Source organism: Hydra vulgaris, chromosome 14 (assembly GCF_038396675.1).
Source record: "Hydra vulgaris chromosome 14, alternate assembly HydraT2T_AEP".
NCBI classification, from domain to species: Eukaryota; Metazoa; Cnidaria; class Hydrozoa; order Anthoathecata; family Hydridae; genus Hydra; species Hydra vulgaris.
The window spans coordinates 41,902,871-41,930,725 of record NC_088933.1 but is presented as its reverse complement, the minus strand read 5'-3'; the positions used below and the strand labels follow the sequence as shown (position 1 = coordinate 41,930,725).

General features: G+C 28.3%; 1 protein-coding gene across 1 annotated transcript; it reads right to left on the bottom strand.

Moving 5' to 3' along the window:
• Nucleotides 1-47: 47 nt before the first annotated feature.
• On the bottom strand, nt 48-27,855 carry LOC100215465 (CDP-diacylglycerol--glycerol-3-phosphate 3-phosphatidyltransferase, mitochondrial). Its single transcript, XM_065818370.1, has 5 exons — nt 27,608-27,855; nt 16,728-16,805; nt 5,169-5,443; nt 4,218-4,765; nt 48-672 (listed from the first exon to the last, which is right to left on the bottom strand). The coding sequence occupies exons 1-5, from the start codon at nt 27,851-27,853 to the stop codon at nt 224-226; spliced, it is 1,596 nt and encodes a 531-aa protein (XP_065674442.1). The 5' UTR covers nt 27,854-27,855; the 3' UTR covers nt 48-223.

The following is a 27,855-nucleotide window of genomic DNA, read 5'->3' as shown; positions in this document are numbered from 1 at the left end:
GGCCTTCTCGGCCTTGAGGAGGTGAATAACAAAATAAAAAAATAAAAAAAATATGTATAATATTTTTACGTCCGACATAAAAATCTGTACAATTTAAAAATGCAATAATGTTAACACAACCTATCAAAACTGATCGTTTATACATGTTGCTAGATACTATGTCGTACATAGAATAACAAAACTGGTCGTTTAAACGCTTTGCTGTCGTTCATACACGTTCTTATTAAAACTGGTCGTTCATACACTTTGTAATCAAATAAACCCACCAACTAATCTTCCTTTCTTCCTCGTCAAATGTTTCAAGGTTAACAATCGTTGTATCTTTCAACATATTATTACGTTCCTGTATCAAGTCAAACTGTAACTTTTTGTTAACAGTTACGATGCCAATTTGAGCTTCCATGTCACGATAAACAGAACGCTTACCGAAATTTGGAGATCCAATAAGAGTTAACAAAGGACTGCAGATATCTTCATAATCGCTACTATAAAAAATATTTTTATTTTTGTTTTGATCTAAACTATTCTGAAGATAAAACCATAACCCCTTCCCATGAAATGTCCATTTTTCTCTGTAAAACTCCAGAAACTGTATTCTTTCGTATTGGTTATATTTTATCAACTCTTTATAACGCCATTTAGAGATTAGACTGTAAGCATTTGGTACCCCACCTGAAATTATTTAAAAAATTAGCAACAAAAGGTATTAAAACAAGTGAACGAGTTTAAATTGTGGTAAGTAAGAAATTACCTAAAGTATATGAAAATCGTTTAAAGTATATGAAAATGTCTAAAGTATATGAAAATCGTCCAAAGTATATGAAAATCGTCTAAAGTATATGAAAAAGTATCACTCTAAAAAAAAATGACGCAGAAACTTTTACCTTTAGGTAGGATATGCGATACAGCCTTAGCCTAAGGTATAACTTACAATATTCTAAGGTAAAAAAATTATATTACAAATAATCATTTGACATCTAATTTTTACCTAAAAAACATAACTTTCTACCTTAGAAGGTAGAAAATTATACCTTATTAAGGGTATATTTTACATATCCTATCCTAAGGCAGAAATTTCTATAATTTATAAAATTTCTTTCTTTTTTTAGAGTGTATCTACACTTTCTTAAATACAATTCTATTTTCAGTTATTAATTTTTCAAAAAGTATTATTTTACGAATGTCATATTATAAGGAAAAAGGGAAAAGTTTATGGTTCCTCTAACTACTTTTATATACATACATACATACATACATACATACATACATACATACATACATACATATATATATACATGCATACATATATATATATATACACATATATATATATATATATATATATATATATATATATATATATATATATATATATATATATATATATATATATATATATATATGCATACATATATAAATACATACAAACATATACATACATACATACATACATACATACATACATACATACATACATACATACATACATACATACATACATATATATATATATATACATATATATATATATATATATATATATATATATATATATATATATATACATATATATATATATATATATATATATATATATATATATATATATATATATATATATATATATATATATATATATATATATATATATATATATATATATATATATAAAGTAGTTGGGGAAACCATAATCTACTTTTTTATAAAGACAAAACTGAAAATAATATTAAATATAAGTTTAAATCAAAGTTTCAAGCAAAAGTTTTAGTAAGGATTGCAATTAGTAGATTTGGTAAATCAAAGCCTTTCTTTGCAATTAAGAATAATGCCATTGATGCAAAAATATATTCCAAAGATTGTATTGAAAAGAAACTTGTTACCTTCATCAATTCGCATCACAAAAATATAAAATATATATTTTGGCCTGATTGGTGCAAACTGTCATTATGCAAAGCTAGCAATTGAAACTTGTAAGAAATTGAATATAACCTATGTTTCTAAGGATGATAATCCACCAAATGTATCGCTATTAAGGCCCATTGAGACATTTTGGGATACCTAAAACAGAGTCTATTCCAATGATTTCAAAGCAAAAAATCTTAACCACATGAAAAAGAGAATCCAACTTAAGTTACAAGATTTCAGTTCAGAATACTTTGAAAACCTTCTTTGCTCGCCTAAGACTGCGGTAGTGGTGTAGTGGTAGAGCACTCGCTTCATAAGCGAGAAGTTCCAAAATTGATTCCCACCACGTTCCTGGTAGTACCGCGCTCAACTTATTTCTCTGCACAGCAGCCTTGTTCGTCAAGGTTCGTGTTTCAGAGATATAGAGTTGAGAGAGGGTTATAACCACAAGTAACCTCCTCATCTGTAGTGGCCTTCTTGGCCTTGGGGATTATTAAAAAAAAAAAGACTAAAACTTGCTACACTGTTGATCATCGAATACCAATAATAGATCATCTTATAAGGATAGCAATAATTGATCATCTTATAACTTTCAGTTATAAGATGATCTATTGTTGCTATCCTTATTTATTTGATCAGTTGTGAAACAATAATATAATTTGAATGACAAAAACAAGCAATTCTTTTTTGTGCAAATTTTTAGAAGCCTCATGTTATTGTTACACAATATCAATGAATGCAACAATATTGCTGAGTAAAAAGATGCTATTATAATCATCATCTTTTTCTTCATCATTGTATGTGCATCATATATACATATGATGACATCATATATACATCTGATGTTGCACATGATGATATATCATATTTTTCATCATGCGCATCTGTAAATTTGCAATGGTTTCTCATCAATACTGATATCTGCCGGCATAGTTTTGTGTTATTTTCTAAGTGATTCAATTTCTTGTTAATGTGAATATACATTGTTTATTTGTATAATGAAACAACTTTATTAACTTTTAACTGCGCATATAAAAAGATTTCTTATTTCCCATTTATGTTCATTAGGGCATTTCAAAGGGAAAAGTAGGAAAAAAAAGAACGTTAACTTAAAATAAAACTTAAATCCCAGCAAAAAAAGAACGCCTTCTTTTTTTTGATGGGGAGATGATAAGTAGTGGTTTTTTGTTTTAGGGTTTTTCTTTAAATTCTTTTGAAATTGAAGTTGCTGCAGATGAACTTGGCAACTGGTTTACTTTAACTTTAAGTATGGACAGTAAATGAGATTGTAGACCTTTTGTGGAACCATGGATGATACTCATTATTTTTTTGAATGTACCTACTTTGCACAAGGCTGTTTCATCTGTTCCTTGTAAGTAATGTCTTCATATGAGATTTGTGCTGTTGAATTCAGCATAGTTTCTCATAATATTTACTTAAGTTCTAATTACAAAATAAATAAAAAATGGAATTATAATCACACACAAAAAAAAAAAAAAAAATTTAAAATTAAAATAAGGTATATCTTCCTTATCTTGCTCTTCCTTATATTTCTAAAGTTATATAAAAGTTAAGAAATTAAGAAAGGAGGACGTAATACAAGGGTGAGTAAAAAAATGTTTTTAATCTAACTTCAATTTATTGCCAACCTTTAATCAAAACCATATCTTTTACAGAACACACATAAAACTATCTATAATTTTAGTATGACTTGCAATCAAATGCACATTTTTTTAACAGTTGTTTTATCATATTTTCAATAGGATTTAATTTGCTAATATAAGTTTTATACTATGATGAGAAATAAATTAAGTTATTTTTCGACAAATCAAATTAACAAGATTTTTTTTAAAGTTGACAATTTTTAAAACCTAATTACATTGAAAGATTTTATTTGTATTGACTGAAGTATATTCAAAGATTTGTATTGATTGAAATACATTGAAAGACTGAATTACATTGAAAGATTTTATTTGTAGTGATTGATAATAAAATTATTATATATATAAATTATATATACAAGACCGACATCGCCGGTAGGGCACGTAATAAAGAAATAGACGGTTGTGTTACTCCACTTTAAAACTCGTGTTGTTGGTCATGATATATATATATATATATATATATATATATATATATATATATATATATATATATATATATATATACATATATATATATATATATATATACATATACATATATATATATATATATATATATATATATATATATATATATATATATATATATATATATATATATATATATATGCAAAAACACATTTATTTATTATTTTTAGAAGTACTTACCAGCAAGACCTGGAGCATTATAAAACCCCATGGCTTTAGGATGTGCCATAATCAGTTTAACACCCTGAGCATGGTTGTTGAGTAACATACTCCAATAATTGTCAGTAAGATTAAAATATGCTGTAGCCAGAGTTAAATTAGAATTACTAGGAGCAGTTGAAAGAACATTCGTCGTAAACTTTTCGTCTGTTGTTATTCCCATATTTTTCATTTGCAATAGAGGAAATATTAAAGTGTCATAGGTGGAGTTCAAAGTATTTAACTGTGTTATTGATTCAATTGCATCGGTAATAGAATATTGACTTTTATAACGTTCTGTAAACTCACATAATTGCTTATTTGCAAATTTGTTAAAGCCATTTTTACTTCCTTGGTATGGATGGATGTGAGGTAAAGCAAATGTAACATCACCGCTGCTCTGAAGAGCAAATGAAAAAGACGAGATAGTCTTTATGAGATCTTGAAAATAATCACAAAGTATTTTGTTATTTCTAAATATGATATATCTATCCTGCCGGTTTGTGAAATAATCAACACTCAAGTTTGCTCTATTGAAAGTAAATAAAAAATTAAATTATTTTAAAACTGAAAAACTAATTGCTAGTATATTTTTTTTAAATAAATAGCAAAAAAATTTTTATAAATAATTACTTATACATAGCTTATAATAAAAATAAACAGTACCTAATAAATTATTCATAATTTATTCAATTTAGTATTAAAATATAAAACATAATTTATTTCTGCTATGATTAGATTATACTGCAAAGCTCTAATTTTTAAATAAAGCACTTTAAAAAAAATCATCTCAAACCCACTCAAAATTAAAAAAAATAATAATAACAAACCGAACACAGAATTAAAAAAAAAAACCATCACAAACCCACTTAAAATTAAAAAAAAATTCATCTCAAACTCACTCAGATTTTATAAAAAAAAATCATCACAAACCCACTCAGAATTAAGGTATCATCAAAAACATATGCTTTTACATGTGAAACGTTAACAGTTTCATCAAATCTTGGTGGAATAATTGCTTTTAAAATGCCACGTAAATTAGGAGTATGAAATAGTGCAACTGTTGATGTTGATCCAAAATGTTTCTTTAGTGGAAGTAAAACAGTGCGAGAACTTTTAGTACCTCTAGATCCTCTTGTATACTCTAACAAAATATTGACTTTAAAAGGTTTTTCCTTCTTTTCAAGATTATCACATATTACCTGAATCTAAAGAAAAGGATTTTAGAGTTTCAACTGCAAAACATAACTTCTTCAGAAATTTAAAATTATATATAATATGTATATCAACCCTAGGAATTTGGAAAAATGAGGTCAGCAATAATTTGCCGACCTCAAACACTTTCAGGTTGGCATTGCTGAATGCCGACCCTAATTCCCAGGGTTGATATACATATATATGTATATATATATATATATATATATATATATATATATATATATATATATATATATATATATATACTATATATATACATATACATTATATATATATATTAGGGGTGCACCGATGCATCAACCATTTAGCCGAAGCATCAGCATCAGCCTGAGAACCATCGGCCAATGCTGATTGTTTTGAAAACTTTTTAAATTTTATTTAATTTATAACTTATGGATCCAAACTATACAAAGAGAGAAGTTCAAAATCAAGAAATGCAAATTTAAAAAATATAAACATAAAGTATTTTAAGCATAATAGAACAAATTGCGTTATGTTAGAAAGAAATATAAATTTTTATGTTATGAAAAGTAATAAAATATGTTATATAAAGCTGTGAATCTATTTTTTTGTTTCCATTTCTCCAAAAAATTTCCAATTTGCATGCACAAAAGCTAGATATTCTCCATGTTCTGCAGTTAGTCGGGACTGCGTCGATTCATAAATATTTCCCCCAGTACTAAACAATCTTTTGCTGAACACAGGAGAAGGCAGAGCTCCTAAATATTTTTTTACTAGGCATGAGAGGTCTAAAATATTATTGCTACTAGAGTGTTTCTTTATACATGTTTCTTTGTAATTTCCCCACCATTTATAAGGACATTCTTTTTGATGCAGATTAGGCAGTGAAAAGTAAAAGTTTATTTCATCAACTCTATAAGAAATGTAAGTAAATAAAAAAATCAAATTATAATAAAAAATCCTAATTTTTGTTGTTCAAAATATTAACCATTAATGAATATTATCAATATTATTTCCATAACTATTATTTGTATAATAATTTATAATAATTTGGAAAAACGTTTTTTCCTTGATAATTTAATATAAACTAGATAAGAACAAAATTTGTGCCTCTGTTGTAAGTTTTAGACAGTTCTTCACTTTCGTTGATTTTGTTAATTCAAGTGTTGTTTTTGAAATTTGATAAAAATTGTATATGCTTTCTGCCATTTTTAATTTTTTAAGTGGAGAGCTAGATACTTGGGTTGATTCAGATGAAGCGTTTGTTTCATCGTCTGATTGAGTTATGTTGTCGGTAGTTATAAGGCTTTTTGTAATATCCATTTTATTTAGGTTCATGTATTGTTCTAGAATATTTGAGTTTGTAGTCTCTTTCTCCTCATCTGATATGACATAACTCAGTTTGAATCTTGGATCAAAAACTGTAGAAATGTTCAAGTTTTTAGTATATTTATAGCTGGAACACCTTGAAATAAAATCTTTTTTCAACTCTTCTATTACAGTTTTTATTTCACCTGCATTTTCTGAAGCATAGGCTAGGTACGCTTCCATTGAAACTACAAATGAAACAATTTGAGACACTGATGCCCTGTTTTCACTCATTTCTAGTGTAGCCGCCTCAAAATGCTTTGAAACTAAGATAAGCGTCTCAGCTAATAACCTTATAGTCTCAGCTAATAGTCTTCTGTAAGATTAGAGGCATTGCACTTTTGATTTCTAATAAAAAATGTTAGTGAGGTTTTTTGTTCAACTAGCCTTTCTAGCGTGTAAAATGTTGAGTTCCATCTTGTAACTACATCTTGTATAAGTGAATTTAGGGGTAACTTTAGTTGTTGTTGAATTTCATGTAGCATATCCATGGAGGATGAAGAATGGTGAAAGTGTGACAATTTTTCTAGCCTTAGCTATAAGATCATTCAAAATTGTTTACTGCTTAAAAAGCTTATCGGTTATACAAAGTTGAAGAGTGTGGATTATGCAACTTAGAGAATTTTTTTCTAAACCAGCTTCTTTTATGGCTAATTTCAAATTAGCAGCATTGTCTGAGAGGACAAAGTACACTTTGTTAGTTGGCATTTTCCATTCATTTAAAGAACCCTTTAGAAATTTTGATATCTTTATACCTGTATGAGAGCCTGTCATTTTTTTTAAGTTGAAGCACAGCTGTCATAGAATTAAACTCTGAGTTTATCCAGTGTGCTGTTAAAGAATATAAGTTTAGAATATTGTGATGTGCAGTCCATACATCAGTAGTGAAACTCAAAAAATCCGCTTTTGCTATATCATTCATATTTCGTATTTTCATTTTTTCATAAATTAGAGGAACAACTGTTTCGGTCATTTGTTTTCTAGAGGGCATGGTATACCTAGGTTCAAGATGCATAATTAGTTTGTTAAATCCTTGATCTATAACTAAAGAATATGGCTGAATGTCTAGCATATCATTTCTCCGATGAGCAGAGTTATTTTTTGAGCTCTTTGCTCACTTGATGTCTATTTCTTATGCTTATTAATAATATCTTCAAGCTTAGGTTGATGTTTTTGGTCTAGAATAACTGTAACTGTTACACTATTGTTAAAGGAATCTTTGCTGTTATCATTCTCTTTACAGGTTAAAGTAGATCCATTAACATAGCTTTTTCTTTCTGTGTTAATTTTTTTGAAACCTTTTAGATCTTCTGGAAAACTTTTACATGTTTTGTATTCATATGTCGTCTTAAATTGGATGTTGTCATTTTTTTGCCAGATATGCCTCCTCTTGATATTTTCATTTTTCAAAATTTATAAAATACCTTTGAACCACTGTTTTCGTCAATATCAAAATAGTCCCAAATTGGACTTTTAGTTGCTTTGTTCATTGATGATTTATTTCCAATTTATTTTTATCTCAAAATTTAATCTATGTTAATAATGAAAAGTCTTTATTTCATTACGTGCTAGAAGCGTAGAATAAAAGAAATTTTTTTGTGTTACTTTGAATGAATGATAAAGTAGCATTTTAAACTTCTTAGTAATTTTTTTTGCATTTTCACTCTTTTTTTAGAAAATAAAAGTTTACATAAACTTTGAATGAATGAGAATTGAAAGAGAAAGTTGATTGATTCGAAACTCTTGCAGTTATTCTTTACTATTAAAATATTTCATTATATTTACATTAAAGTTAAATTAAAAACAAGTTTATTATTAAATTAAAAGCGCTTAATAAGTAAACGTTCAATATAAGAAATGTTATATAATTTAATTTCGTACAAACATTTGCTTAAAATTTGCTAGTTATTTGAAGTAATGACTTTATAAAAACTTTCTTTATAAAAAAAAAAAAAAAATTGTTTTAATTCAAACAGAATGACGTAGCTTAATATTTAGAAAACGAGCTCTTCATTAAAAGTATTAATTAATAATTAATACTTTTAAATCTCTAATAATTAATAAGAGAAAAGGCGGAAAATAAAAATCAACAATAAGACTTAAAAAATGTTGTTTTCATTTTCACTGAAATGGAAGCCTAGCATTTCCATTCCAGTATATAATTCCATTATATATCCAATATATACTACTTATTTGATTTCAGGGCCGCTGCATCAGTATCGGCCTGTACCCATCGGCATCTGCCAAAAGTAGGCATCGGTGCACCCCTAATATATATATATACATACATACATACATACATACATACATACATACATACATACATACATACATACATACATACATACATACATACATACATATATATACATAAATTTTTTTTAAATTTATTTTTATAATTTAAATTATAAAAATTTTGCAACCCTTTATTACATTTGTTCACCTATTTATATTAAATTATTGATATATTAGAAGTTTCTTGTTAAAGAGTCAGCACAGAAGTAGGATTTCTGCTACTGAATTATTTATTTGAGGCTGTGAGGAAAATTTCACCACCTATAAATTAATTTTTTATAAGAAAACTTAAAATACAAGCATGCCATTGTTAAATACAGAAAACGCTTGAAGAACCGTCAGCAATAGCACAAAGAAATTATTTAAAGGATTATAATTCAGATTTTCATTGAATAACAAATCTAAAAATGTCCATTTAAAAACAAAAAGCCATTACTTATCCAAAACATTCATAACATTCTACTTTAAGCAATAGTCAACTATCAATAACAGGGTTCATTTGTTGTATTTTTGACAATCAACCCTTTAATTGCAGTATTAGGCCAAACCAAAACAACATCTTGACAACTAATGATAATTGTCATACCAACCCTAGCTGCAACTGGTATTGATCTAAAACAATTGTGACAAGCTTTTAGAATGGAAGTTAAAACTACATTCTGTGAACATACTACTACCCTCAAACTATATCCTCTTTCAATTGCAATAAGAAAAAATCTTCAACCATTGGCTCCACTAGGATACACATTTTAATTTCAAAATATTGCTGTGTGTTGATGGAGACAGGTGTGAATGGATATCAGTTGTGGATATTAGGAAACTATTATGAGATACTCCTAGAACTGGTATTTTGATGGGAAAGCAGGTAGTTAAGTTCATTAAGAAACTACTTGCAGGATATTTCTTTAGTACAAAAGCAAGTAATACAGGAAATAATAATGGGACCATTATATTTATACAACAGTCAATAAATTAAAGACTTATTTTTTTAACCTGCTAAAATTACATTTTGAAATCTTTGTAAATGCAGTGTTTGATGCAATTTTTGTATCAAAAAATTTAATAGAAAAAAGTGAAAGCCTATAGTTTGATTAAAAGAGTGGCTTGTATCTTGAAAATTTAACAATAAAATTTAACGAATATACAAAAAACTTTCAATCTCCTAATTATTATAAAAAATTAGGAAAATTTCTTTCTTTTCTCTCTCTCCTAAAATATATATTGTATTTTGACTTTCTCAATTTAATATCAATATTACATTGTGTAACAAAGAAATATTGAATTAATGGTAAGTTTTTTGATATCTCAAGATGAGATATAAAAATTTGGGAAGTAAAGACTTGAGTCTTAGGCTTATAATAGAGAGATAGGTTAGGCTTAGGCTTAGGCTTATAATAGAGAGAAGACTATCTTATCTACTATCAAAAGAAAGTTGTTGCAATGTTGTTATAATGATGCAACACAAATTAAAGAGTGAAAGTAACTGATTAGGGTTTTCTGAAAAACAAGTCACAAAGTTAAAGATTCAAAGATTTAGAAATACAAAAGTCAAATTCAAAAGTAAAAGATTTAGAAATACAAAAAGTATGAACTTTAACACCAGCAGGGTTAGTGGTGCTTGAACCAATCAATTTAGTGTGATAAGCATTAAAGCCACTAATAAAAAATGGTTTAGCAATAAAAAGAGATAGGTCTATTTGATCAAAAATAACATCAGAAGGTTTTTAGTCTTGAGCGTGAGTGCAGTCTTGAGAAGACAAAGAGAAAAGTGATTGAATGAAGAGGAGTTAGAAGCCCATAAAAGAATGGTCAGACAATTCAAACTTGATTTGAATAGAAACAAATGAAAGAATTGATGTGTAAGTATATGCTCAAGCCAAGAACCTGACTATTGAAGTTTTTGCAACAGATAATAGCCATCAGCACTGAGATTCAGAGGAAGAAACAGCCAAAATCAAATTAGACTCACAAAAAGCAAGTAAGTCTGGTGAATATTGCAAGAGGTATTTTGCAAGATGTTTTTTCAATTTTGCAAAGACCACAAACATTCCTAAAATATAGATTGAAACAATTAGGTAGTGACAATGGTTAGTAATATTTAACACCTTTATGTACTGTAAAGATGTTTTAAGAAATTGAAGAACACGACAGTAAAAAAAGAAATAAAAACTTAACTCAATAAACTGGAGAGATAAAAATTCTCATATTCATATATACAGCTATTCACAAAAGTTTAAACGATTGTAGAACTTTTATCAAGTATGTTTGGTTATTGTTTAATAAAAAAAAACTGTAAAATGATATTGTAGAATTAATTTTTTTATTTATTAAAGAAAAATTGATTAGCTTTAAAATAAATATGAACATATTATAAAAATTTTAATATTTAGTTAGAAAAAAAACAATTAAAAAATTTTAGGAAAAATAAGAAGCACAAAAGTTTAAACGAATTGCAACATTCGAACAAAAAATGAAAAAAAAAGCAAAATAATATTTAAAGTGTCCTCCTTTGTTTTTATAGCAAAGATAAACTCGTTTATGCATTGATTCAACTAATTTCATGCACATCATGCAAAGTACCTTCAGCCAGTACTCATTCAAAAGATGCTTCAAATGCTGAGTTGATTGAATTTCATGGTATGTTAGTTGATTCTCGATGCAAGACCAACTATTTTCAATTGGGTTGAGATCTGGTGATCTAGGGCACCAGGGTATCACATTGAACTTTTTTTCCAAAAAATATTCTTTGATTGAGTGAGCTGTGTGAGCTGAAGCGCCGTCTTGTTGAAAAATGAATTGCTTGCTTCTGCCATACAAGTGTTTGATTGATAGAACTAAACACGTTTCCAATGTGTTCTTGTAGGTGTATTGATTAATTCGGCTTTCGTACAGCTCACAGAAGCCTATACCTTTGTGAGAAAAACATCCCCAGATGCCGACCCAGCCTTTCTTTGGACCACACTCGCTGTTTACGTTTATCCATGATTGAAAGAATAGGTTTTCTAGCAGCTATGTATGCTCCAATAGACGAACATTGTCCAACAATGTTTGTCTCACAAGCTCTCTGCTAACTTTTGGATTATTTTTTGACTCATTAAAGATTTGTGCTAGCTTTTTGTAGCTGAGTCTAGAGTTTTCTCTGCTCATTCTGAATATATCACTTTTGTCACAGTTGCTGAGTTTGGATGATCTCCCAGTACGCAGCATGTCGGAGTTGTCCTTGATAAGTTCCCAGGTTTTGATGGTTTTTCGAACGCAATATTCAGAAACATGAAGTATTTTGCCTATTTGAATGTTTGTGTGATTTTTTGTCCTCGCCATACCAATAACTTGTCACTTGATCTCACTAGAAACTGATTTTTGACCTATTTGCACGCAATCGAAATCAATTTAAAATTTACAATATTTTAAGTTGCTTTTTATTGAATTAAAAGCTGCCTGATGATGTTGTGATGAATTTTTTGATTGTAAACTACTTATTTTAACTTTATTTAAAAATAAAAAAAATTTTCGCACCGGATTTATCAATCAATTAGCAAATAATTGATCCTTTAAAATCGTTTAAACTTTTGTGATACCTCTTTTTTTTTTCATTTGTATCACTTAATTTGTATTTCTGAGTAAACAGTGATGAGTCGAAACCTACTTTTTTTTATTCTATTAACAAATAACCTATTTACCAAATTGGAAAAAAAAAATATTTTGATATCTATTTCTGTTAGATTTTTATTCAAAAAAAACCCGAAGATTAGATCTTAAAATTCTGTAATCGTTTAGACTTTTGTGAATAGCTGTATTATAAATTATCATATTCATAAGCATCTTCTCTCAAAGAGTTATTACACTAACTATGTATGATTCAGATATCAACTCTAACTTGCCTTCAGGAAATTAAACATAAAACCCTAAGAAAGTTTTCACATAGGTTGGGAAAAATTAATATGAATAAACAATTAAACCTTGCCAAATGACACTTGTCATCAGTTCATAAAAACTTTACAGGTTCTTCTATTGATTATTTTTTGTGTTATATAATATTATTAACCCTGTTGTATCTTTAAAAAACTTGTTATCAATTTTATGACTTCAATTATATTTTATATTTACCATTTTTGAAACTCCTTATATTCAGATAATTATATATATATATATACATATATATATATATATATATATATATATATATATATATATATATATATATATATATATATATTTATATATATATATATTTATATATATATATATTTATATATATATATATATGAGGCACCTCACAGGATAAGGGACCAAGTATTAGAAATGGAGTTATTAGCACTACTGTTTAATAGAAAGAAAAATGATCAAAAAGAAAAAAAATTTAACTAAATATCTTTATTTTTGACCAAGTTATAGCTGTTTGTGCAGGACAACAACCGGAATAGCATTTTTGAGAAAATTAAAGTTGAAAGTTCGCATAATTTAAAAATGTTATAAATTCAGTTTGATGAAAAAGTTAGTGATTATTTTCTGTTTTTAAATGCATAATACAGTTTAGATTATGGGTACAAATTTTCACATCAAATAAATTTCAGTAGCTCTTTAAAAATAAAAAAATAGAAACATATCTGAAAAATCAAAAAGGTACCAATTCTTAACTAAATACAAAATTTTGTCAAAATCTGCTTTTTGTTTGGGGCAAACTGGAACTGTTTTTAGCATTTTATTTATGTCCAACTTGTTTGCAGTAAGAACTTGTGGACAGCTTTCTTTTAACCGGAGGCAAACCCATCGAAAAATCTAGATTGCCAACCATTTCTTGAACTGTTTCATGAACATTTGCTGCTCTGACCTAGCAATAAAAAATAATTTAAGATAATTAGTGATGTTTTCATTGTTCAAAGCCTAAATATTAAGTCAAATATATCCGTATTTTAATTCTTGTAATGATGGTAGGTTAAAAAATTAAAAACCTGGGCAAACATTATCCTGTCAACTTGTGGTTTTGGACAAATTAAATCTTTTCTGCGTTCTGGGACAAAAGTTTGGATGCTATCGTAGCGATATCATTGTCTTTCTGGTAGAAAAGTTTAGGTTGTACTATTTGTGGCGTGGTAATTTTTGAGATGAGTTGGTGTTGCCATATACCTCCGCACTGTCCGAATCAATCTTACAAGTAATCACTCCAGGTTTATCAAATTGAAATGTGAAAGAGTGTCATTTCTTGATATTATCATTTTAAAATTAGGTGAAAGCTGTTCTTACCAATCATATGTTGGAACAAAAATTGAACCATTCTTATCACTGACGATGATTGATTTATTCAATTTTGAAATTGGAGTACTAGCTTCTATGCATGCAGCAAACTCTTTGACCGAAGCTACTTCACTTCGCCGAAACTTGGATTTCAGAATCCCAAATCCTGCATTTGGAGAGAATTTTGTGTGACCGACAGGTAAAAACATATTAGTTATTTTTTAGTTTAACCCAACAGCTACTCTTCAAGAGAAATACTGCATTACAATGTTGTTTTTATTTTGCCCTACGCAATTGTCAGCATGGCAATACAGGTTATCTTTGATAGGACATTTATGTTCAGCAAGGTAGTGATGAATCATACTCATCGATGGTTTGAAATACTAGCAGAAATTTTGCAACAAATAGTTGTTTATTTGTTATAATTAACTTGGTGTGTATGAACATTGCTGTCATGCACTTCTATTTAAATACAAAAAAACCGCAATACATAGTTACATTTATGAATTAAGCGGGCTTATTACGTCAGCATTTCAAATCAATTTGCTTCTAAAGTAGCACCTGTTAAAAGGAATTCAACAAAGAAAAGCATATTTAAAATTATTTCTTCATTTAATCTAATAACTGTTTTATCAATCAATAATTGTTGGTACTACGATTAAAAACATAACAAAAAATTTAATAAAATATTTGGTCACCATACTCGATTTAAATGGTTAATAAATAACATACAAATAAGTTATATTTTCAATAACTTCTTAGGATTTTCAACGATTATTGATCAAAAATAAAAAGTATTATATACTGGCACGCTAAAACGTTAATAATACAGCATAAAAAATAATTAACAAGGAGTTCTTTACGATGAAGAGTTGGTACCTTTTCCACATTTAAAAAAAATCCTGTTTTGCAACTACCAAAAATTTTTTTTCACAAAAAAACACCTAATATGTATTGTAATATGATAAAACTATAAAAAAAAACAATCATCTAATTTTTGAATTTTTTGACCTGACTAACTATTGTGTCAAATATCTCTGTAACTAGAAACTAAGACTTGGTACCTTTTCCTGTGAGGCGCCTCATATATCTGTGTGTGTATATGTATACATACATATATGAGGCACCTCACAGAAAATAATACCAAGTTTATATAATAGTTAGTCAGGAAAAAAAATTCAAATATAAGATGATGTTTTTTTATTGTTATTTTAATAGCATGATCATATCACAATTCAGATCAAGTATTTTTTGTTAAAATTTCAATTTTGATAGTCAGAAAAAAGCAATTTTAAAAAAATTAGAAAGATGTCAACACTTCATTTGACATGTTGTGAAAAAGTTATCTAAAGAGCTAAAGAACTTCCTGTTGATTTTTTTTGCTGTATTATTAATATTTTGGTGTGCCAGTATATAAAACTGTGTGTTTTTGATCAATAATCTTGAAAATCTATAAAAACTTTGAGAAACTATTGAAAATGTATATATTAAATGTTATGTTATTTTTTATTTTTTATACCAAGTATGGTGATCAAACTTGTTATAACTTTTTGTCATGTTGTTATTGTATTATCAATGATTATTGTATTATCAACGATTGTTTGACACTGAGCAATAATGACAGAATTTCTATAAATTAGATGTCTTCTCAGTTTTATTTTCATTTAAAATGTGTGTTTGTAATTAATATAATTTTTGCTATTAATTTTTATTTTAAATTTTAGATTTTAAATTATAAGTACATTTTAAAGTTCTATTTATTAATATCATAACAAAGGATTATTAATGTTAATCTCACATAGTAACTTTTTATAAAAAAATTAAATCAAATTTAAAACATTAATTAATTTTTAATGACTTGTTTATTATTGTGCTAAGTTTTACTTATTATAAATTGTTGAACTTATGAACTGATAATATTATGAACTGACAATATTATGAACCGCCCATATTATGAACATTGATCTTATGAATCGTGAATGTTAAGAACAGTCTCAATTTCAAAAATGCTTCTGTAGCAAAGCTCTTTAATAGTTGTGGAACAAATATAATAGATCCCTTAGAAACCAAGATGCCCTGCATTGTTTCTTTGGAAAGAGAGATTGTAAAAAAGATGTTTTTTTAATGTCTGACTTTTTTGACAACCTTAGCTGTTGAAGTTTGTTTTATTGATATGTCCAAGTTAGACATATCAATAAAATGCTAAAAACAGATCCAGTTTGTCCCAAATAAATTCAATACAGATTAAACTTTCTGAAACTTTAATACTATAAACTAATAAACTATATATATATATATATATATATATATATATATATATATATATATATATATATATATATATATATATATATATATATATATATATATATATATATATATATATATCAATTAAATAAACAATAACTTATTTACAAGCTTCTCTTCTTTTTCACCATTTCCAAGATAGAGAGATGCCAAAGAAACTCGTTTATTAGCAATAGAAGACTGAAGCTATAAAAAAGTAAATACAAATAAAACATAAAAGGTGTCAAAATAATTTGTTTATTAAAACAGCAAATTGAAGCTATTATTTTATTTCTTTTATTTTTCAAAATTTAATTTCTACTGTATTACCTAAACTATTATCTACTATACCAGGCCTCTCTCCCACACTTCCCCTTTATCTTCAAGTCCAATAACATCTGGATGAATTTCTTCCAGATGTAATTACATCTGAAAAAAACCATATATGATACTACATCTGGTTAAAATAATGCATTATAATTTAATAATTTCATAAAATCCTGTAGCTATTTTTAATATAATTGAAAAGATGTAACTACATCTGTAAATCTCTAGATATAGTTGCACAGATGTTGTTATACTAAGATAATTGAAAAGATTTAACTAAACCTGTAGTAATCATATACTTTTTACACAGATGTTATAAGATATCTATAAAATTTTAGGTTGGACTAACTGATTGATTTCTTAAATAAAAAATCAGTTTTTAAAAAAATGCCATAACCAAAAAATAAATGGATAGTATTCTGTTGTAAATAGTTTTCTGCAGTTAATAAAATTAAATTTAAAATATTACCATTTTTAAAAATACATTCATAAAAGTAAAATATTTTTTTTGAATTTTAATTATTATATAAACCCTTTTATTTGGAATCTTTAATTGTCGTAATAATTCTTCAAGTTCCTGCTTTCTAGTACATCAGCTTTCTAGTACAGCAGCTTTCTAGCACAGCAGCTTTCTAGTACAGCAGCTTTCTAGTACAACAGCTTTCTAGTACATCAGCTTTCTAGTACAGCAGCTTTCTAGTACAACAGCTTTCTAGTTCATCAGCTTTCTAGTACAGCAGCTTTCTAGTACAGCAGCTTTCTAGTACAGCAGCTTTCTAGTACAGCAGCTTTCTAGTACAGCAGCTTTCTAGTACAGCAGCTTTCTAGTACAGCAGCTTTCTAGTACAACAGCTTTCTAGTACAGCAAGCTTTCTAGTACAGCAAGCTTTCTAGTACAGCAGCTTTTTAGTACAACAGCTTTCTAGTACAACAGCTTTCTAGTACAACAGCTTTCTAGTACAACAGCTTTCTAGTACAGCAGATTTCTAGTACATCAGCTTTCTAGTACAGCAGCTTTCTAGTACAGCAGCTTTCAGGTACAGCAGCTTTCTAGTACAACAGCTTTCTAGTACAACAGCTTTCTAGTACAGCAAGTTTCTAGTACAACAGCTTTCTAGTACAACAGCTTTCTAGTACAACAGCTTTCTAGTACAGCAGATTTCTAGTACATCAGCTTTCTAGTACAGCAGCTTTCTAGTACAGCAGCTTTCTAGTACAGCAGCTTTCTAGTACAACAGCTTTCTAGTACAACAGCTTTCTAGTGCAACAGCTTTCTAGTACAACAGCTTTCTAGTACAACAGCTTTCTAGTACAACAGCTTTCTAGTACAGCAGCTTTCTAGTACAGCAGCTTTCTAGTACAACAGCTTTCTAGTACAGCAAGCTTTCTAGTACAGCAGCTTTCTAGTACAGCAGCTTTCTAGTACAACAGCTTTCTAGTACAGCAGCTTTCTAGTACAGCAGATTTCTAGTACAACAGCTTTCTAGTACATCAGCTTTCTAGTACAACAGCTTTCTAGTACAGCAGATTTCTAGTACATTAGCTTTCTAGTACATCAGCTTTCTAGTACATCAGCTTTCTAGTACAGCAGCTTTCTAGTACATCAGCTTTCTAGTACAGTAGCTTTCTAGTACAGCAGCTTTCTAGTACAACAGCTTTCTAGTACAGCAAGCTTTCTAGTACAGCAGCTTTCTAGTACAACAGCTTTCTAGTACAGCAAGCTTTCTAGTACAGCAGCTTTCTAGTACAACAGCTTTCTAGTACAACAGCTTTCTAGTACAGCAGCTTTCTAGTACAACAGCTTTCTAGTACATCAGCTTTCTAGTACAACAGCTTTCTAGTACAACAAGCTTTCTAGTACGGCAGCTTTTTAGTACAACAGCTTTCTAGTACAGCAGCTTTCTAGTACAACAGCTTTCTAGTACAGCAAGCTTTGAAAAATTTTGTAATACAACATTAAGAGAACCAAAAACCACAAATATAATCTTCTGTTCATGAAGAAACCATAACAACAAATGAATTGGAAATGAGTATTTATAAAAATTTGACTAAAATCTCTGAAAGAATATCTGAAAGTGAATGTTAAATGAGAGAAAAAATATTGATACTACCATGTGATGAAATGATAGCAGTGCCTGAAATTCTGGATTTTTGTGATAAAACTATGTTAGTAGAATCCCAACCATATGCTGTTAACTTATTGGAAAAAGAAACTACATTTTCAGATTTGGTAGATTTACAAAAATTGTATAAACTTTTAACTTAATGCGATTTAAAACTAGAAGTAAAAAATACAAACAATTTGCATTTGAAAAAACTTCTCATTGAATTCACAGAGCTTGCCTGTAAGGTAAAAATTTCAGCCAAGAATATACTGGACACCACTGACCAAACTTTTTCTAACACTTTAAACAAAACAAAATATGATAATATATAGAGGCAGATTGTTATTAGTAAAAAAGAGGAAATGGAGTCTAACTAATGTGTTATAAAAGTTCTTATTGATTTGGCTTGAATATTGGGTAGGTAAGGAATAGTGTTTTGTTGAAACGATCAAGACAAAAATGGAAATTTTAGACAGTTTAATAATTATTTTACTTGGTACTAAACTATGGTTGAGCAACAAAAAACTTAGAAAATATCATGTGACATATATGAGTGCTAAATCCCAAAATGACTTCATTCATTTGCTTAAACAAGATGTTCGAAGCTAAATTGTTTTTAAGGTAATCAAGCATCAGTGCTTTTATTTATAGCAGATGTGTCACGCAGTGATTAGTAAGTATTTACAGGTGTGCGGATAACAACTGTTATATTAAAAAAAGAATTGTGCAGATATGCGAGGTAACTGAAAAAACAAGTAATGGAATTGTAATTTTAATTTCATAATATTTTCAATCAATATTATTAAATTAAATTTAATAATATTGAAAATCAATAACCTTTTAACTTAGTGTCAATATTTAAAGGAGTTAAATACCTTTAAAGGAATACCATTTAAAACACAAAGGAATGGAAAAATTTCGAAAAAAGCAAGTGATGTCAAGTTCATCAAACTAATACTTTTGTTTAACATGCGGTTAAAAGAAATTAAACGGCTTCAAATATCTTTGGCGTTCTTGAAATGTGCTTCATATTTACTTCTTTAAGTACTAAACAATTCATTAAACTTAATTCTAAACATGAGTGCATTGAAAAACTCATTGAAACTGTGCAATCTATCAAATACTAGATGGTAAGCACGTTCAGAATCTATTCAAGGATTTTTGATAAGTATGTAATCTACTGTTGAATGTTTTTATGAAAGAAGTCAGTCTAATTTATTTGATAAAAAAATAAAGGATCAATCTATAATAGTACTTAAAAAGATTGTGAATCCAGACTTTATCATTATGCTTAAGATTATTTAAGAAGTCATTGCAAAAACAAAGAACCTTTCTGATGAGTTGCAGAAAGGTGATTTGAAAATTTGAAATGCTAAAATGATTGTATTGTTTGCAATACAATCTCTTGAACAAAATAAAAAAGATAAACTTGATGGGCATCCTGAAATTGATGCTGGAATTTAAATATGTAGCAAGCATAAAATTGATGTGTTAAAAGTATACGAACATTATCACATTAGACAAAGGTCAAATGGAGAAAATAAAGATGCTCATTTATTTCATGCAGAATTAGAAATATTTATGAACACAATTTACTGAACCTGATGCTCCAACAGACAATGAAAAATTAATACTTTCAGAGGAAAAAATATATATTCCCAGGAATAGCTTCAGCACCAGTGCCTGTTGTAACTGATGAATGAAAGCAAACTAAAAATTGTTTAAAAGATTTTGTGTTTGAATATGTCAGATGCTAGATTAGATTCATTAAATTTAGAAAAAGATTTAGAGGACAACATAATTCTTGGTATGTTGTCCTCTAAATCTTTTTCTAAATTTAATTCTACATGTTGGTAAAAAAGAGGTATTCAAAAATATGTATTCAAACTCAGTAACTGATTATTTGATTTTGCGTTGTATACATTATTATATTTATTGTTGTTTGTATATGCTTTTTTTAAATCTTTAAATTTCATTTGCATTTTTATTAAATTTATATAATCAAGTAGGAAAATTTCTTTACTTCTTTTAAAATGTTGCAGTTAATAAAATAAAAATGTAATAATGATTGTGAAACTTTTTTTATATAATTTTTTTTTTTAATATGCTCACTTTTAAAAAGGCTACAAGCAACCAATATTAAAGTTGGAAGTTACCGGAAGAGAAAAGATAAAGTTTATAAAGAAAGATAACATTAACAAAACAAGAAAGGAGTGAATTCCAAAGAACTGATGTTTGAGGAAAAAAACTAGACAACTAAGAATTTTTGAAGCACTTTGGAACAATCACAGTAAAAGGATGAGAGTTAATTGATTGAAGAGTAACACAAGAATAAGCTTTATTAGATGGCACATGAGACGTTAGCTCTTTAGAGCAGCGCCCATTATAGTATTTAAAAAAAAAGAAAAAGAGAAGCAACATTATGATGATGTGACAATTAGGGCATCCAAACATATAACAAAAACCAGTATCCGGGTATACTGGCCATTTTTCCAATACCGAGCTCTCAATACCGATATATACCGGTATTTCAGTTATTTTTCTCATTAAACAATTTTTAGAGAGTTATAATAGCAAAATATCTAATAAAATTTCAACTTATTTTACGAAAAGCGAAGACGAAGATACACTGCCAAATGTTTTAACTAAAATGACGGCCACTGATGGCTTGCCATTCAGGGCAATCTTCAATGAGCTAAGAAAATCGCTGACTTACTCGAGGTTTCGACGTGCCAAAAGCATCCGAATCCATTCGCCAAATAGTTATGAAATATGCTACTAAAATTCGAAACTTGATAATAAAAGAATTATCTGAATTTTAACAACAAGGAAACCAATATAGCCTTACATTTGACGAGTGGACTTCTGTAAAAAATAGACGTTATTTAAACATCAATGTTTATTCTCAAAACAGATTTTGGAATTTGGGTTTAGTACAAGTTAATGGACATTTCCCAGCAGAAATGTGTGTTAAGTTAATTGACAACCTACTGAAAGAACACAACTTAAAAATTGATTGCGATATCATATGGATGGTGCATGGGTTATGAAGAAACTGGGAGGATTAATTTCCATCAACCAACAACTTTATCTAACCCATGGAATCCAACTGGCTGTGGTTAGCGTCTTGTATAAAATAACAGTTGCAGATTCGAAAAATGATTATTTTGAACCCAATGAAGAGAGTGCTGATGAGATTTCAGATAAATATAATGAAGACCATTTAGATGGATTAAGGATTTTTCAGAGTTCACTAAATTCAAATGAGTTTGCAAATAATTTGGCTGCATTGATAAGCAAAGTTAAAAAAGTTGTTAAGTTGTTTCGACAATCGCCAACAAAAAATGAAATCCTTCAAGTTTATGTAAAAACTAAACATGGTAAAGAACTGCCAGTAATATTTGAGAATAAAACCAGATAGAACAGCTTACTTTTTATGATAGATCGTTTTTATGAATTAAAAATTCCATTCAAAAAGCTCTGATTAACTTAAACTTAGCTATTAACTTTACGGAATCTCAATTAAAATTAATATTATCAACAGTTTCTATGTCGCTACCAGTGAAATTGGCTGTAGAAGCTTTAGGTTGGAGAGATGCTAATCTTCTATCCGCTAATACTACCTTGGCACTTATGCTGCAAAATTTGGGCGAAGGATCATTAAGTAACAATATAAAGACCTCCTTATTTAAAAGAATAAAAGAAAGATGCACAAATTTATCTTATACAATTTCTTCATAAAGGAAATCAAATCCAAAATAATTTTGGTCAAGATATCATATTTGATTGGCTAACTAAAACTGCTTTGGTAAATTTAAATGTTCATCTTATCCAGCAGCTCTCATCCATCCAAGCTGAAACTACAGCATTGCCATTCGAAACAGACGACGAAGATACCATAATGTGCAATGACGAACCTTTGAGCTTGACATTACAGGAGCAGCTGGACATGGCCATAAATAATAAGATGAAAATAAAAACAATGCCAAAAACAAATCGAAATATTAACAATTTGACTAAAATGATACAAAAAGAAATTTCTAAATTTGAGGAAGACGGTACACGTGGTACCAACTTGAAGTTGGTATACAATTATATTTTAACTATTAGTCCAGCAAGCGTAGAAACTGAATGGGCTTTCTCTTCATCAGGAATGTTATGTACGAAATTTCAAACATCTTTGAATGACAAAATTTTAAATAACTTATATTTTTTGTTGCCTATTTCAATAGTGAATAATTTTTTTAGTGCATTTTTTTTTTATATGAACTAATTTCATATATTAGTTTAACTTAAACAATAAAGTTTTGGAATAATACTTGTTTTGTTAGTTTGGGTTTTAATTAACATTTTTTTGAATATTTGTAAATACCGGTATTAATACCGGTATATCGATTTTCACTAAATCTAATACTGAAAAACTGGTATTTAATTTTTGGTACGGTATTGGAAGCCCTAGTGACAATGGTTGAAAGTTGACTGCAAGAGCAGATCCAACTATGTTAACGATGTGATTTTGAACCTTGTCTAAAAGAGAAAGGGTATCATTCAAAGATCCGCTACAGATATGGCAACAGTATTCCATATAGAGCCTTGCGAATCCAAAATTTTGATTTCGAATCAAATCTTGAATCGAATCTAATGAAATGACGAATTTCGAATCGAATCTTGAATCCGAATCTCAATTTAAAAACAAATTCTTTCACAAAACATGTATTTATTTAAATTTCACCTGGCTGATAGGCCAGTCAGGCCATACCAATAAAAAAACTAAGAAAAAACTAAGTCCTTGTTTGCTCTTGCCCAGATTAGTTTTTCACTATTGGCAGAAGTGAGCGACAGTCTTTTATTGCAAAGAACTTGACCACCAACTGAGTTAGCTCGTTCGCTAGCACGATTGGATGATTGAATTGACAAATAGTCTCTAGCAGTCTTTCCTAGCAATGGCATCTTTTCTTCATGTGCTTTCCAAAAGTCCAGTGGTGAGACTGTTGAACACTGCAAACTGCTCAAATTCTTTGGTTAATCTATCAGCATTTTCTTCTTCAATAACATGGTTTTTTTCTTTCAGAATTTAAGCATTTGACAGAACTCTGTGAAGCAAGGAAGACTTCCCAGCAAGAGGTTTATTAGCTTGAGCTTGAACTTGAACAGAAATTGGTTCTATTTTTTTCACTGCTTTTGTCTGTGCAAATGCAGCTTCTAAGTGACATCGAATTGTGGTCTGTGCAATGTTGATTTCAGTTTGATCCAATGAAAAACGTGAGTCCAGAAATGTGGTTGTAACATAAATTGCATTTGTCAGATCAAACTGTTCAGTCAAGTCAGTAAGTAAAGCATCTTTCAACTTTTTACAGTGAATGGTCTTGTATGCATTTAGCTCATTTTTTAAGTCTTTTATGCAAGGTAAAACTAAGCTTATTCCCACTGTCATATCGACAGACAAAGTAGTTGTTGCCTCAGCTATTAATTCCAGAATTGGTAAACATTCTTTTAAGATAATATCTTTTTCATTTAAAGGTGGAGGTAAAGGAAAAGCACATCTTCTTCTTGCAGCACATTCAGTGAAAGCCATGGAAACAGCAACACTGCTCTTATTTGTCCAACCAAGTAGTTTCACTGTACTGCTGAACTTTGTCTTACAGTCATCTGGAGGGGTTGTTATTTTTAATCCTTCCAATTTTTGAACTTTGTTTAATGCGGCCAAGCTATCACTTGAACTATGAAAAAAACGGCAGATTTTTTTGGTAGCCTTTATCACTAATGTCAGAGCAGGTTGAGATTCCTGTGAGCATTTCAAGACACATTGTAGAAAATGAGCTGCACAGGGATTTCATTCTATTTCCATAAAATGAGCAGTACAAGGCATAGCATTTGTTGTATCAGTAGTTGCATAGAATATGTCCAGTTTGAATTTCTCAACTTGTGAGTTGACAATTTTTGCAGTTACTTATGAAGTATTGTCGGCTTTTATGGCTTCTAAGTTTATTACACTAATGCAGTGTTTGTGTAATAACCACTTGGCACAAATATAATGAAGTGTCACAAGAAAATTAAACTGATTTAAGGCTTTCCAGTGTTCAAAGATGATGTTATGTTTTCCAATTTTCTCTGTGGCAATTATTCTTTCTTTTTTAATTAAAGCATCTTCATACAATTCATTTAGTCTGCGAGATGGCTAACTTGGGTGCGGTGACTTAAAGTCTATATTTCCAATAAATGTATTAACCAAGTTTTGAAAGCCAGTACCAGCTACAATTTCAAACAGACGCCTGTCCTTTACAATAAATTTAAGTATTGTATCATCATAACTTTTTCTTGAAGTACTGTAAATTGACTTGTTGCTCTTAAAGTCAATTCACTTTGTCTCATTTTTTTCACTTTGCCCAGCATAATAACTTGTTCACTGGCTTGCCGTTTTTCAGCATTTTCTACATTTTTCTCTTCAATCAATTGTAAATGAATAGTTTTATGCTTGTCATTTAAATGTTTCCATAAGTGACTTGTTGTTCCTGCTTTTTGTATTTTAAAAACTGAAGGACAGCTTAGACACTTAAAGCTTCCATTATTTTCATCCTTTTGAATATATCGAGCAAGTAATGTAGCCATGACTAATACAACAGACAGGACAGACAGACAATATTACTATTATTTATTAACTGCAATTAATAAAACACATTTTGTTAAAAATAACAAAAATAAACATCAAACATAAAATCTGACTTAAAGTGGTAAATATGTATTCGGGAATATAAAATTAGTATTATATTCCAGAATATAAATATATACTAAAACAGTGTGTGAAATTAAAGACAGCTTGTGAAACTTTGTGATTTGTAATGAATATTATATTTATTTTTTATTGAGGGGTTTTTCTTATGATTTTCTTTCCATATTTAGTTTTTTTCATCATGCAATATGACTTTTTTTCAACTATGCAAGTTACGTTTTTTGTTTTCGGATTTTAATTGTCTGCAACAATCTTCTCTGTGTTTTCTCAACATGTTTTATGAAAGAATTTGTTTTTAAATCGAGATTCGGATTCAAGATTCCATTCGAAATTTTTTTCATTTCATTAGATTTAATTCGAGATTCAATTCGAAATCAAAATTTTGGATTCGCAAGGCCCTAATTCCATACAAGTACGGATTTGAGATTTATAGAGATTAAGAATAGACTCTATAATAAGAAAGTGGCGAGCATGAATAATTTTTACAGCCTTCTTAAGTCTAATTAGCAACTAAGCACTTAGTAAAATACTTGTTGAAGCAAGTTTACTAGTTTCCATTAATTTCCAAAATGCTATATTAAAAAAAAGCAGTTTTAAAAAGTAATTTTAATTTAAATCCTGCTGTTTAAACTAAATTTACAAAAAAAAAGGAATCTTAATAAAAATATGCAGCAGCATATTTTTATTAAGATTCCTTTTAAATCTTATTAAAATTACTTTTATTATTTTTAACTAAATAAAGTTCCAAGATAATTTAAGACAAATATACAAGAGAACTTAACTAATTAAATATACTGGAGAACTTATTACCAGTTAAATATAATGGAGAACTTATTATTAGTTAAATACACTGGAGAATTTACTACTAGTTAAATAGATAGATCTTATTGGTTTTGTTCATTTAAATGGTAAAAAAATGACCATTTCCCCCCTCCCAAAATAAAATTGAAATTGAAAAGTCATCATTTATTTTTCTTTTTTTAAGTAACTTAATTTCAGACTCCCTCCCTTCCCCAATATTTTAATGACATAATTAATAGCAGCCCCGTTATATTAAAACTTTATTACTCAAAAGTAGCATTGTAAATCCCTTTTCGTTTAGTTTCTTTGCCCAGTGTTTAAAAAGAATCATGTTTCAAAGTTTAAAGTTAAAAAAGTTGCAAACAAAAAAATTTGACTGAATTGAATAATGCATTTTTATTAAATGCATAAATAAAAATTTGACTGAAGAATAAATTAATTTATATTTATGTAAATATAAATAATATTAAATATTTATTAATTATTTAATTAGTTATCATAAGTATAAAATAATAGTACAAATCTCTTTAATTCGAATCTCCTTAATTCGAAAACCTCCATAATTTGATTGAATGCAAAGACATCGTGAAATGCGTTTAAGAAAAATCAACTTTCTATAATTCAAAAACCTGTCTAATTCAAACTTTTATTTTTCCCCATAAAATTCAAATTAGAGAGATTCTACTGTAATATAAATTAGCTTTTTAATTTTAATTAGCAAATTAAAACTTGTGCACTTTAAATTTTAAGCTGATTACATAGAAAGTAAAACATACATATTTAACAAACAAAATAATTAGTTTAAACTTTATAAAACAATATTTCTTTAAAAAAAAAAACAGAAAATAACTTTATTAGTTTTAGCTTTTAAATTTCATGATTTAAAATTAATAATTAAATTAATAAGATTTATAATTAATTTAATGGTTAAATTAATTTGCAAAATAAAAAAAAATTATTTAACATATTCAAAATTTTTTTATAAAAAATAAATTTGAGCATCTATTTAACTAAAACCAATTAAAAGTCAGCAATTTTTTGCTTACCAATAGTTCTTTGTAAAATTCTTCTGGGTGAGTTAAGACTTGTATATCTTTTCCATTAGCTAGAAAAACAGGAGTGGCAGATTCAACACCATAAAACCACTTTTTGCTTAATTCCACAAATTGTGCAACAGTTTGTTGCATATTTTTTGGTGTAATAAAAAAATACCTCTTAAAAGAAAGCTGTGAACAAGTTAAAGATAAGCAAACACCAGTCTTACAGCAATGTTTAACTGCATAACATGACATAT